At 40.1% G+C, this 14,646-nt stretch overlaps 1 protein-coding gene across 1 annotated transcript in view; it reads right to left on the bottom strand.

Moving 5' to 3' along the window:
* Window positions 1-270: 270 nt before the first annotated feature.
* ERICH6 (glutamate rich 6) overlaps window positions 271-14,646 on the bottom strand; it is a 31,431-nt gene continuing 17,055 nt past the window's right edge. The window contains exons 10-13 of the mRNA XM_058550946.1: window positions 11,413-11,498; window positions 9,037-9,192; window positions 6,103-6,331; window positions 271-570 (exon numbers count right to left, since the gene is read on the bottom strand). Of these exons, the coding sequence (XP_058406929.1) occupies window positions 307-570; window positions 6,103-6,331; window positions 9,037-9,192; window positions 11,413-11,498 (735 nt within the window). The 3' untranslated portion in view covers window positions 271-306. The remainder of the gene's footprint in view (window positions 571-6,102; window positions 6,332-9,036; window positions 9,193-11,412; window positions 11,499-14,646) is intronic.

Genomic DNA, 14,646 nt, shown 5'->3' with positions numbered 1-14,646 from the left:
GACGTCCTGAGAGCCAGCAGGGGCTTGCCGCGCCCTTCGCTCTCCAGCCTCTCCCACGGTTCCGGAAGCATCTGACCCCTCCCTGCCTTCTGTGCTCCTGGTGGGACTCTGCCTCTCTGGTCACTTTGGCTGATTCGCGCATCCTCGGGTGTCCCGAACGTGAGTTGCTTAGTTTCCCACCAAACTCAGGACGTGTTTTCAATTTATAATAAAGCATATTTCATAGTCATTTTATACACTTTTCTTGAAATCTCCCACACCCCCTCTCAAAAAAACTCAACAAAACAAATGGAAACACCATCATTCTTAAATTTTTTCATTTATTATAGCTGCTATTGTTGTTATCATATCTTGCTTTATACCGGAATTGTGACAAAGGGCCATTAGTTTTAGAGAAAGTGAAGAAAGGTAGGAAGGTTGCTCTAATGTTTTCCAAACCTGGCTGGAGGGAAAATTCACACATCCTTCAAGTTTATGAAACAGGCGTCGAATCTTGATTAAACTGGCCAGCAGAAAGAGGTCATCCCCATTCAGGTGCCGGAGAACTGGAATCTCCTCAGGCTTCGGTACCTTTTCAGCAAAGAGAAAGAGAAGGGAAGCTCGGGGTCCAGTAGAGGAAATGGTGACTGCAGCCCCGGGGGAGGTGAGGGGAGGCGTGTGGGGGCACTAATTTGGGGTTGAGTCCGTGAGTCTAATTATCCATAAACAGGGGCAGTAGTGTTCTTCTAATCTGAACGAGGAATGAGCTGAAATGCTGTGGAGGCTGGAGAGACTAGAGCAAGCCAGACCCAACGGAATTTGGATACTTGCAAATGCTTACAATTTACCCAAGTAATTTAACCAGCACACGCTGAGGGACACGAAGACGCCGCGCACACAGCCCCTGCCCTGGGAATGCCCAGTGAGAGGAGCGTGGCGGGAGCTGGCCTGGAGGCTGGGAAGGCACTGAGGGGCGGCCTTCCTCGGAGCAGGTAGCACCTGAGCTGGTTTTCAAGAAGGGCCGGGATGACTAACACTCCTTCCTTCTCCTAAAACGTGCCCCTACCTCCAGGAGGCCCTTCCACGTTAACCTCTCCATGACCCTTCCTTGGCCTCTGCGCTCCCCACTGCCTCTCAGCCTTTGGTGATTCAGGCTGATGTTGTCTCCTTGCAGCTGCAGGACAGTGAATCTGTTAGGACAGTCTTGCCTGAGGTGTTTCCAGTCTGCGGCTTCCGGACCAGCCTGGGAGGGGCGTCTAGCTTCGGTGGGCGGGTTAAAGGCAAGCTGAACCACTACCTTCTGCAAGCGCAGTGACCACTTACCTGCGGCAGACACGGGAACTCAGGGCACCTTTCTGCACTTTCATCCCTCCTCTCATCGGAAGGGAGGGAGGGAGGGAGGGGGGAGTATAAGATGGATGGATAACGAAGAATGGGTCAGCATTTTTAACCTCCCTTCAATCCCGTAAAATGACAGAAAACTTGTTTAGAGAGTAAATCAATAATGGTTCTAGGAAATAGGAAAGATTTTTCATTAGCAGGAATAATCTTAAGGAATTCCTAAAAATCAAAAAGCAGATGGGACTGCTATATCCATAGAGAGAGAAATGACCAAATGAAACCACGAAACCCAAACACACACATTCTGAGCTCAAAGTCAACGTGAGTGAGAAGCAGCAGCGGCCCTGAGGTAAATATTAGGATGACTGGTTGGGAGGCGGCCCCGCGCCGTCCTTCTGTGTTGAGCAGTGGTGCCCACAGGCTGGGTTGGAGCCTGGCACTGGGGCCGGCCTTCTGCCCTCCACAGCACATGCCACTTCTCCACAGTTATCAGAAACAAACTTTGGCAAGCAGAACATGCAGAAAAACAGGGATTCTCAAATACAAAAATGAGCACACAACCAAGAATCACCAAATATTTGGGGAAATTTGAGGCCATGAAAGAGAGGCACCAGATTTACCTATCAGTGATACCAATGCTCAAGCAAACAGAATTAGTAGCCAGAGGAAGACTTTAGAATATATATAGTTAATATTTTCTGAGAGATTTGAAAGAATTATTGTCAAGGAAAAGAAATAACTAGAAGACTTGGAAGTTGATTCTATGCAAATAGAAAAAAGTTATGTTACCAATTGTAGAGTAACCATTAAAATATAATGTATTAAAAGATTGAGTGTTATATTGAGGAAAGCAACAAAATCCAGTTTTAGGCTGTTTGCAAGAGACACATCTAAGTCAAAATTACATAAAAAGGTTGAAAATGAAAAGATGAAAAAAATGTACCCAGCAAATGCTAACTTTTAAAAGAAAGCAGCGGTAGCAATTTAACATCAGATGGAATAATATTTAAGGCAAAGACCATTAATAAAGAAATTAGGAATAATACATACTGATAATGTGACCTTTTTTTTGTTAAAATAAACACAAAACCCCTCACTGATACACTGGTCAATAACGGGCACAGCTGAAGAGCCAGTGGGTGAGGGGGAAGATGGAGGCACGGGGTGAAAGGAACAGCTCACAAGAAGACAGCATCTTTAACTTCCTAACCATAGAGCCTCAAGACATACAAAGCAAAACCTGATGGAAATGGTAGGAAAAACGGACAAAGTCACAATCATATTGGGAGACTTGCATACATTTCTCAGAAATAAACCAACAATATAAAAAGAAAAGGATATACAGAGAAGTGTGAACAGAACAATTAAACATATACAGTTTTGTGCCAACAAACAATACACTTTTGGGGGGGTCAAATATACATGGAACAGTCATAAAAACTATGTAATCAACCACAAAGAAAATATCAATACATGTGAAGCAGCAGGGAAAAGATGCAAGCCATATTCCTCGACCATTTAGAAATTAACAAGGAAAGGATAGTAAATTTTTTTTATCTATTTGAAAATTCAATAACTACTGAGTTGAAGAAATCAAAATAGAAGTCATAAACTCTTCAGAAGTGAGAGAAAATGAGAGCGCTACAAACCAAAACCTGTGGCAGATGGCCAAAGAGGCCCTTGGAGTGCCAGGGTGGAGGTGGGGAGAGGGAGCTGCCGGGTTCCACAGGATGGTGGGGAAAGGACTGTGAGCAGAAACCCGGGGAGGTGAGGCAGCAGCTATGTGCTAAATGGGAGAGGAATGTTTTAGATTGGGAATAGCAAGTGCAGAAGCCCTGTGGCAGGGACCTGTCTGGTATGGTCCAGGCACAGCAGAAAGGCCAGCACGGCTGGAGCAGGTACGTGAGGAAACAGTGCCGCAGAGGGGCTCTTAAAAGAAGGAAGTCCAGACCACTGCAGTATTGTCTTTTATAGGACCTTGGCTTTTACTCTAAGATTGGAAGCCACTGGACAGTTTTGACCAGACTTATGTTTTCAAAGTATCACTCCAACTATTGTACTGGAATAGACTTTGGGAAGACCAGAAGCAGGGAGACTCATTAGGAGGCTGTTGTAATCGTTTAAACAAGTGATAGAGTAGGTACAAGAGGCAGACCAGGGTGACAGTCTTGGAGGATGTGAGGAGTGTCAGAGTCTGGAGATAGACTGGAGTCGAGTTTACAGGTCTTGCAGATCATGGATGTGGGGTCATGAAAGAGAGGAGGATGACTACTCCAAAGTTGTTGGCCTGAGCAACTGAAAGATGCAGCTGCCGCTTTCTGAGACGGAGAAGAGTGGGCTGGAGCAAGCTTTCAAATCTAACTTTGCTATGTTAAGTTTTTAATGCCCTCTTAGACACTCAAATGGAGACGTAGGGCTGGAATCAGAGATTTACAAGTCTAGAGTTCATGGAGGATCCACCTGGAGAGAAAATGAAAGGGTAACCCGCACATGGACGGTATTTAAGGACAGGAGGCTCAATGAGATCACCTGGGAAGTGAGTGTAGACAGAGAAGAGAGGAGCCCAAGGAAGCCCTGGGCCCCTCAACATTGAGAAGAGGGGAGGGAAGAAAACCCACAGAGAAAAATGAGAAGGAACAGCCCCCGCGGTGCAAGGAAAATGAAGGGAGAGCAGTGTCCTGGAAGCAAGGGAGCAGTGCTGCCAGGAGGAGGGAGTGAGCAGCTGGTCCGATGCCACCGAGAGGTCACTGGATTCTGCATAAATTAACTATAGTACATGTGGAATATTGTGGAGCAATTAAAAGAAAAACAGACAAATATGCTTGGAAATGTAGAGATGGACAAACCTTTAATACTTGTTAAGTGGAAAACGAAAACAAATAGAACCCCCCCAAACAGTACAGTCAGAATAGTATGGTCCAATTTTTATTAAAAAAAAGATGTACGTGAATAATTTATGAATACAGAGAAAAGAGAAATACAAGCCAAATTTTGGGAGGTGATTTCCATTGGGAAGGGGGCAGAATTGAAGAAAGGATGATTACTCTCTATTTTTCTATATGATTTGAATCTTCAAATAGGAGAATGTTCACGTCACTTTTGTAATTTTAAAAAACTCAAAGAAAGGGTGATCATGAGGATGAGGAGAATGAGAAAAGTAAAAACTTTCAATATCAAATTCTTTCTTTTGCATCAAAATGCTCTTTTTCTGATTAAAATTCATTTCTAAGGGGGAGGGAGAACATTTTTTGCATTTTTGGTAAGAATGCATTTACCTAAATGTAATGTACCCAAAGGAAGCTATCTTGCATATTTCTAACCGAGGAAGAAGCTTTTCTGCAGCCTAAACAGCTGACTGCAGTGGCCAGACTGACAGTAGCGAGGCTAGAGCTTAGCACACTGTAGACCCTCCCTCTGTGTGGTCTAATCGGAAGTCTCCCTTCTGTTTGGCGTTTACGAGATATTCCTGCCCGTGCTGAATGCTGAGGTCATATTTCCTCTTACTAAAAGTATAGACTTTCTAGAGGTTGAAGACACCTTGAAGTTTGGAGCCATCTCTTTCTTTAATAATTGATGAAAGAAGGTCCTCAGAGTTTAAGGGACTTGTTCAAAGTCACACACTGTATATGCTACATATGTACTATATGGATACACACAGACCTCTATTTATATCTCTTTCTACAGATTTCAGCTTGGCTGAGGTGTAACTGACAAACTCCATGTCTTTAGGATTGAGCTGTCCTTTCCTGAGTACTTAGTTGGTGTCAAGCACAGGCCAAGAGCTATGCATTCTTACTGAATCTATAAGGTGGGAATCATTAGCCCCATTTCATAGATGAGGGAGGTCAAGTTCACCACTTAACTAAGTGGCAGAGTTGAGGTCTGAAACTACCTCTCTATAACCTGAAGTCCATGTTCTTAACCATCGCGTGGTATTGCCCGTCACCGAGAGTGCACTCTGGGCTGTGCCCTGGGCGGGATGCAGGAATCAGAGATTCTGTCCTCAGGAGCTCACTGTCCAGTAGGGGAGGTGGCCATGAAGGCAAATAAGGCAGCATGGTTCAGCAAGCACAGGGACAGAGGTGAATACACCAGACAGCTTGGAGAAGGACATGACCCACCCCGACTGGGCAAAGGGCTAGGAGGTCTGGGCAGCGTCTCCAAGGAGATGGGGCTTATGCTTGGTCTTGAACATGGTTAGAACCCAGGTCTCCTGGCTCAGCCCAGGGCTTTCTACTATAGCATGGAGAAAAACAAACACAATACAAAATCCTAAAGCCAAACCCCCAAAGCAGCACTACTCAGTCACAGAGTAAACCATCAGTAAATGTCACTTGGATCCGGGTCGGAACTAAAAGGAATTTCTGAGGAAGAAGAGACAATTAATAAGGCTGCCTCAATTCCATATGAAACTCACTATGTGTTTGTTTCTTCCTTGAATTACAAAATTTTTTGTGGACAGTAGATTATAAAATATAATCTATCAGTAATAACACTAACAAAAGTTATTTTACTCTTATTATTCTTTTTTTTTAATAATTTTATTTATTTTTCCCCCCAAAGACCCAGTAGATAGGTGTACGTCATAGCTGCACATCCTTCTAGTTGCTGTACGTGGGACATGACCTCAGCATGGCCGGAAAAGCGGTGTGTCGGTGGGCGCCCGGGATCCGAACCCGGGCCGCCAGCAGCGGAGCGCGTGCACTTAATCGCTAAGCCACGGGGCCAGCCCATACTCTTGTTATTCTAAATGCTTTAAACCGTTTTTAAAAATGTACCTACCTTCACTTTGGTTCCGACACTGATTCTTGCCTGTTGGCCCATTGCTAGAAAAGTGATTGAAATCTTGTCTTGTTCTACGATGCGAACTCCAACATAATGGTTCAAAGCCAGGAAGACAGGTTTAAATGAAACAAAGGGTGAGGAAGCAACAGAACTTGACCAATTCCAAGCCCTCACTCTGTTGCCAGCTTGATCAAAATATTGACCTCCCAAGATATTGATGTATACCCTGGGCGGAAATGAAATTAAAAATCATAAGCAGTAACATTGTAATTCAACCTTGAAATTAGCCCTGTCACTTGCTGTTTATGCTAGCCAATAGCATACGAATGGTGGTAAACCTCAGGAAATCTTAGGAGTGAAAATACCGTGACTGAATTCTATACTAATTTGAGGTACTGGGTCCAATTCAAGACCTATTGATAAACCAACATGGGTCCAAAGGATGGAACCAGGACGGTAAAGGAGTCTGGAAAATTATGTGCTGAGAAGGATGAAGAGGAAGCAGGGAAGGTTTAGTCTGGACAAGAAGAAATACAGGAGAGCAGGCTATACCTTAAAGAGGGAGAAGGCCAGGGCTGAGATTTTCCCCATGCCGAAATGAAGACCAGTGGGTGTAAATGCTGGGGAAGGCCAAATTGGCCTCAGTACAATAGTGCTGTTTTCTAACAGCACCCAGCAACTGGGAGCCAGGAGTCCTTCTAGGAGGCCCCTCACCAGAGCTGGGTGTGGGCAGGAAAGGCTCAGGGAACATCTCTGAGGTCACTGGTGGAGAAGAGCTCTGCCACAGAGTAGAAGGTGGAACTTAAGCCACCTGAGCCTCCCCCATCTCCTAGCGTCACCAATGCCACATCTTACTACCTTCCATACAAGTTAGCCCTGCACAGTTTGAGGTCTAGTGGCACTAATGACTGCCATTCTACTCAATTATCTCCTTCTCATGCTCTCTCATCCTCTTCCAACTTGCATCTCCATCTGTTTCTTTTTTTTGTGAGGAAGATCAGCCCTGAGCTAACATCCAATGCCAATCCTCCTCTTTTTGTTGCTGAGGAAGATTGGCCCTGGGCTAACATCCGTGCCCATCTTCCCCTACTTGATATGGGACGCTGCCACAGCATGGGTTGACTAGTGGTGCGTCGGTGCATGCCCAGTATCCGAACCTGTGCACCCCGGGCCGCCAAAGTGGAGCGCGCGCACTTAACCGCTGCGCCACCTGGCCGGCCCCATCCATCCCTTTCTTGAGGAGAGAGAATAGGAACGGCTCCAGGTACTTAGAAAGTTGGCTTAATTTGATAGTGAATTATTTCTTTAAAGCTAGATGAATTGGCCATGAGGGCCCCCTAAAGTAAGATGACTAACATCTTATTTCCCAGTTTTAGTGGCAGTAATCTAATAGCAAAAGTACAAATGAGAAATTGAGGTGATTATCTTATTGTAACTGGGAAGAGGGAGAGCTAGTTTTATCTTGAAATGTGGGTGAAAGTAATATTTTGGCTAAAATTATCCAGATAGATTGTTTATTTAATAAACATTCTTTGAGTCTGTACCGTGTACAGATAGCTGCCATGTACTGGCAAAGATTCAGGGTGTGCCTTCAAGGAACTTCAGTCCAGCAGGGGAGATGGGCTTGCTACCTAAGAGGCAGCTAAAAGGGGCTATGAGAGCATCAAGGAGTCATGTCAGACGGCCCAGGAGTTCAGCTGGTGGGTCAGGAGGCTTCATTGGCAAGGGAAAAGTTCTAAAAACCAATGATTATCTGGTGACAATTAATATAGTGCCCCACCAAATGTAATACAGAATTGCTATTGAACCCTGAGGGATAAGTAGAAATTCTCCAATATACATGGGGGTAATGGATTGACTACTGCTTTGGTCTAAAAAACACAAATAGCGCTCTGTGTCCTAACTCTCTCAAGTACTGGAAGTGTCCAAACTTTGTCAATTATTGCCAGAGTTTCTCAAGATGAGATTGTTGTACCTGTAAATAACTTAAAGGAAGAGAATATCTCTTTCTGAAAAGCCCAAAAAGTTTAAATTGTAAAGTTAGAACCCAAATTTCACTTTCGCAGGCTAAATGAAATAATACAAAGTCACAGAGTATGTAAGTTGGTAGATCAAAATGGGATCAGGATCTTAATTTCTCTAGAGATTTTGTTTGTATGTTATTGTTGTTGATTGTGGCTTTAGGAAGCTTACTGGTTAGGAAAATATCTCAAACAACAAGAACACAGCGCAGCAGCTGTCCACCTCAAATTATTTCCCTAGACAAGGCTGTATGACATTATCAGGGCACAGGCTCTAGAGAGACTGCCTGGGCTCAGATCTCAAATTCCTATGGTGACCATATAATTTATTTAAAGATCTTTTTTCTGATATTGAAGTTGTATAGTTTATATTTTCTTGCTGTTATATAGAGAGAGAATATAATGAGCTTTGTTCTATGTGGTTGCCTGGGATTTTTCCACTGAGAAGCATATGGAATAGCATAAATCAAAAATTTCTCTGAATTGAACATTATTATCTAAAAACCACTAACAAATGAATCTTCTTAAAGCCATTTTTACCATTTCAAAGGAAAAACAAAACTTCCAGTTATAAGATGAATAAGTTCTGGGGATCTAATGTACAGCATAGTGATTATAGTTAATAATACTATATTATATACTTGAAAGTTGCTAAGAGAGTATAGCTTAAATGTTCTCAACACAGAAAAGAAATGGTAACTATGTGGCATGATGCAGGTGTTAGCTAATGCTATGGTGATAATCATTTGCAATATATAAGTATATCAAATCAACACGTCGTACACCTTCAACTTACACAATGTTATATGTCAATTATATCTCAATAAAGTTGGAGAAAAAATAAAAGGAGAAATAAAATTTAACAAAACCCGAAAAACAAAATGGCAGCAGGAGGAACCTGGAAGCCTACCAAACATTTCCATTGGGATGATAGCAGGAACTTCTGCCAGAAGAATCCAGCACTCCCAGGATCGCAGGGTTAGTGGGCATGTCATCTTGGACTATACAAGTGAAACCATTTATCTTGTTGGGCACTCGAATGATGGCTAGGTTTCCAGATGGATAGCTGAGATCAGATAAGGTCATTTGAGTTGTTCTAATGGTCCTTGACTATTCTGGGAATAAATTTAATTTATGAGAGAGCCCTTTGAAGCTATAAAGCATTTTGAAAATGGGAGGTACTGATATTACAAAAGGATTTTATGCCTTTTATGTGGATCAAAATATATTTATGAGACATAAAAATCCTCAACAAAATATTAGCAAATGGAATCTAGCAACATATAAAAAGGATTATGTACCATGGCAAAGTGGAGTTTATCCCAGGAATACAAGGTTGGTTTAACACCTGAAAATCAATTAATGAAATATACCATATTGATAGAATAAAGAACAAAAACACATGATCATCTCAACAGACACAGAAAAAACCCAATACTTTTTCGTGATAAATGACTCGATGAACTAGGAATAGAAGGGAACCTTCCAAACTTGATCAAGTGTCTAACAAAAACCCACAGCTAACGTCATTCTTAACGTTTTCCCTCTAAGATCAGGAACTAAACAAAAATGTCCACTCTCCACACTTCTATTCAACATTGCACTGGAGGTTCTAATCAGGGAAATTTTATGAAAGAAAAAGAAATGAAAGGCATCCAAATTGGAAATGGAAAAAGTAAAACTATCTCTATTTGCAGATGACATGCTCTTCTATATAGACTATCCTGAGGATTCCACAAAACAATATATTAGGACTAACAAACTAGTTCAGCAGAGTTGTAGGCTACAAGATCAAGAGATAAATATAAACTGTATTTCTATACACTAGCAGTGAAAATTCTGAAAATGAAATTAAGAAAATAATTCCATTTACAATAGCATCAAAAAGAATAAAATGAAGATATTCCACTAACCGTTAATACCCACTCCTCTCTAAGCTGATCAGAAGTCCAGAGGCGAAGTAAACACAAGACTGATTCTGAACCATTCTGAAAATCAGCCACAGCCTTCCAGAAAGATAAGAAGAATGAAAGCCAGGGCATGAAAAGATAACGAATAATAAAAGTTGGGGAAGTTATTTAAAATTTATGGATATAATTAAAACAAAATCTACACTCTTTCTCATAGAGTCTAGAGAACTAAAAGTTCATGACACTTCCTATGCCATGAAAGTCACTTTTCTGGTTTATTATTGGTGTTCGACTAAACATTTAGGAAACTATGACTAAAAATGACTTTCTCCTACAAAGTGTGGCCTTCAGTTCACCAAAAAGCCCTCCTCATTTCATAGTTTTTTTTTTTTTACTTTCTTTGAGATATTGAATGGCCTTCATATAGAAATATCAAATGGCCTGGCCATCAGGGAGAAGTTCAAGTGATCAATAACTTAGTGTTCCGTAAAATGGATATTGAATTTTTGTCTTAAAAAATAACGTGCCCCCCTTGGGGCCGGCCCGGTGGCGCAAGCGGTTAAGTGCGCGCGCTCCGCTGCGGCGGCCCGGGGTTCGCTGGTTCGGATCCCGGGCGCGCACCGAAGTACTGCTTGGTAAGCCATGCTGTGGTGGCGTCCCATATAAAGTGGAGGAAGATAGGCACCGATGTTAGCCCAGGGCCGTCTTCCTCAGCAAAAAAAGAGGAGGATTGGCGGATGTTAGCTCAGGGCTGATCTCCTCACAAAAAAAAAAAAAAAAAAAAAATAACGTGCCCCTCACGGATGTGTGAACTGGTACACATTCTCTGGGGGCAAAATCTACCTCAGCTTTAAAATGTCCATAACTTCCTACCCAGAATTTCTACCCCTAGGCATTTAATTCAAGTAAATAAGTGATAAGTATGCAATGAAGGATGCACAAAGCTGTTCATTTAGCTGTTGTATATACTAGCAAAAATTGTGAAACCACCTTTGTTCAGGAATAGGGGATAGTTTAAATGAATTATAGTATATCCCTATAATGAAATACCATGTGGTTATCAAAATAGTGTTATATCTCTATATTTATTGCATATTATATACTCATAACATTATTTGTTGTATAATACTATTGTGTAAACTGGGCAAGTTACAAAATATGAATAACTAGTTGAAGAATTGATTTTTAAAGAATTATATATATGTTTGTAGAAAAAAGGAAGGAAAGATACATGAAAAGATGTTAACAGCTTTTCTCTGGGTGGTGGGATTTGGGGGTAACATCTATTATTTCTTTATATTTTTCTACATATTTTTCCTTTATCTTTTTGTGAAGAAATAAACCTAATAGAAATAACTTGTTGAAAGAAAGGATACAATATTTGCATTGTCCCATCTGGAAACGAAGTCAGAAACTTGCTCCCATGCTTGTAATGCTTCTCTAAAAGCTCGTTGCTCACACTCTACACACCACAGAACGTAAAAGGACACATAATTGTTTCAGATACAACACATTCAGTATGACTACAACGCACATCCTTTGCTTGCTAGACAGTGATACAAACCACTTCTTACTTTAAATTTTTGGCCCTGCTTCAGCGACAGGAACAATCCTTAAGGAATCCATAAAGATGGTCCCTAACCCCTGCAGATGATAAAAACTTTCCAGCAGAAATCTGACATTACATGTCTGTTTGAAGGTGTTTTTTTTTTTTTTTTAATTTTTAATTTATACACATATTACTATAAAAACAAAAGAAGATAAAAACCAGCCCCAGCACAATGGAAATATTCTATATCCTGATTGTAGTGGTGGTTACATAACTGTCAAAATTCATAGACCTGTACATCTAAAAAAGGTGAATTTTACCGTATATAAATTATAATTCAGTAAGCTGACTTTAAACTTCAGGATAAGGTGCAGCATCTGGTGTCTCTTCAAGGTCGCTCTTGAAGTTCATTTGAGCAAAACACTAGTGGAGTATGGGAGGATGAAGAAAGACGTACAGGGAGATATTCCTTCTTATATCTCCAATTTTAACTACTTTATATATAATTTTCAATAGGGAGATGAATTTGTACCCAATAATGTTTTACAATAAACTAAAGATTCGATTTAATTCTACTTATTTCTAATCTTGAATTGTAATAAAATGGATACAAGAATTCCTAGGGCTAAACAGTGAAAATTTAAATTGTCATGTAAATGTTGCCATTTATTTTGGAAGATAATACATTTTTTCACTTTTAGGAATTACGAATATGAAATATATTCAGGTAAGTGCTAAAACATGCTATTTTGTTAATGAGTAATTATAAAATGAACACTGATGTTATCACCATCCAGATCAAGAAAGAGAGCAACGCTGATATCTCGAAGCCCCCTGCCCTGCCTGTCTACCCCAAAGTCAATATCCTTCCTTCCTAGACACAGCCATTGGTCTGATTTCATAGTACTTTCCTTGCACTTTTATAATTCCTAAACAATACAGTTTAATTTTTCCCGTTTTGAATTTTGCATTAATGGAATCACATGTTATGTATTTTGTTTCTTTCTGTCAACATTATGTTTGTAAGATTCATACACGTCCCAGTGCGTAGCTGTAGTCCAATAACTTTCAGTTGTGTATAGTAGTCCATTGCAGGAATTTATCACTATTTATGCCTTCTATTGTTAATGGATATTTGGGTGGTTTCCAGTTTGGGGCTATTATAAAAAATGATACCGTGAACATTCTCATGCACGGATGCTGGTACCCAGTTCCTCTTGATATTATACCCAGAAGTGAAACTGCTGAATCCCAAGAGATGCCTGACTTCCACTTTACTAGATGATGCCAAAATGATTTCCAAGCTGTTGTACCAATTTACGTTCCAGTGGAGGCAAAAAACAGCGACTGTTCTTGCTCTGTATCCTTTCCAACACTCCATGCCAGCACACTTGACTTTTTTTTCCCCCCAATATGGCAAGTATGTACTGATCTCTGCCTGTGGTTTTACTTTTCCTTTCCCAGGTTACTAATGAGGTTGAGCACATTTTCACATGTTCATTGACCATTTGAATTTTCTGCTTTGAGAAATGTCCAAGTTCTTTTGGGCCATTTTTCTATTAGGTAGACTTTTTTTCATGTTGATTTATAAAAATTCTTTATATGTTTAGGATACGAGCCCTTTGCATGTCGTACGTGCTGCAAATATTTCTCCTTTCTTGGCTTGTCTTTCACAATTTTAATTTTAATTTATCAAATCCTTTATGGATACTGCTTTTTTTCATTGGTTAGTAAATCTTTCCCTAACCTGAGATAATAAAGCTATTCTCCTATATTAAAGAAGTCTTTGTAGTTTTTCATTGAGGTCTTTAATCCACATGGAATTGATTTTTATGTATGATGTGAGGTAATAGTTCCAATTTCATTTAAAAAAATATATAGATACTCGATCATCCCAGCGCTATGTATTGAAAAGATTCTCCTTTCTCCATTATTGTGCAGTGCCACTGCTCTCACAAATCAGATGTTTATGCGTGCATAAACATGTCCAGTGATTCTGGACTCGATTCTGTGTCATGGATTTCTTTGTTTATCCTGCCTCAACATTATTACCCTGTCTTAATTACTATATTTTGTAAAAGATCTTAATATCTGGTAGAGCATGTTCCCTCCCTCCCAGCCTTCTTCTTGTTCCAGAATGTCTGGGATATTCTAGGTTCTTTATATTTCCACATGATTTTTAGAATCAACTTGTCAAGACCTCCTTTCCCCCAACAAACACAAATAGACAATCTTAATTTGAACTGCAATTGCATTGCATCTATAGATCAATTTGGGAAGAATGTCATCTTTAAAATATTTAATCTTCTGATCCATGAAGATTAGGTCAAATTTGTTAAATGAGTTATTCAAATATTCTATTCTATTATTGCTTTTTTTGGGGGGGTCTAATAGTCCTCTTAATTATTGAGAAAAGTAGGCTAAAGTATCCCATTATGATTATGGATTTAAAAATTTTTCCTTTTACTTTTGTGACATTTTGCTTTCTATAATTTTGAGGCTATGTTAACATGGAAAAACATATTTTGTAATGTTATATCTTCCTGGTGGATTAAACTTTTATCATTATGAAGTACTCCTCTTTATCTCTAGTAGTGCTCTTTAGAATTTTCATTATATATATCGTTTTTATTTATTTATATTTAATCTTTCTTTTTGATTTTTGAAGGTGTTCATTTATTTATTTATTTATTTTATTGTGGTGACATTGGTTTATAACATTGTATAAACTTCAGGTGTACATCATTATACTTCTATTTCTGCATGGATTACATCATGTTCTCATGTTCACCACCCAAATACTAATTATAATCCATCACCACACACGTGCCTAATCATCCCTTTCACCCTCCTCCCTCCTCCCTTCCCCTCTGGTAACCACCAATCCAATCTCAGTCTCTATGTGTTTGTTTGCTGTTGTTTTTATCTACTAATTATTAGTGAAATCATACGGTATTTGACCTTCTCCCTCTGACTTATTTCACTTTGCACAATACCCTCAATGTCCATCCATGTTGTCACAAATGGCTGGATTTCATCGTTTCTTATGGCTGAGTAGTAT

The sequence above is a fragment of the Diceros bicornis genome, chromosome 2 (genome assembly GCF_020826845.1).
Source record: "Diceros bicornis minor isolate mBicDic1 chromosome 2, mDicBic1.mat.cur, whole genome shotgun sequence".
NCBI classification, from domain to species: Eukaryota; Metazoa; Chordata; class Mammalia; order Perissodactyla; family Rhinocerotidae; genus Diceros; species Diceros bicornis.
Note: the sequence above shows the minus strand (reverse complement) of the source record. Positions and strands in the feature narration are given on the sequence as shown.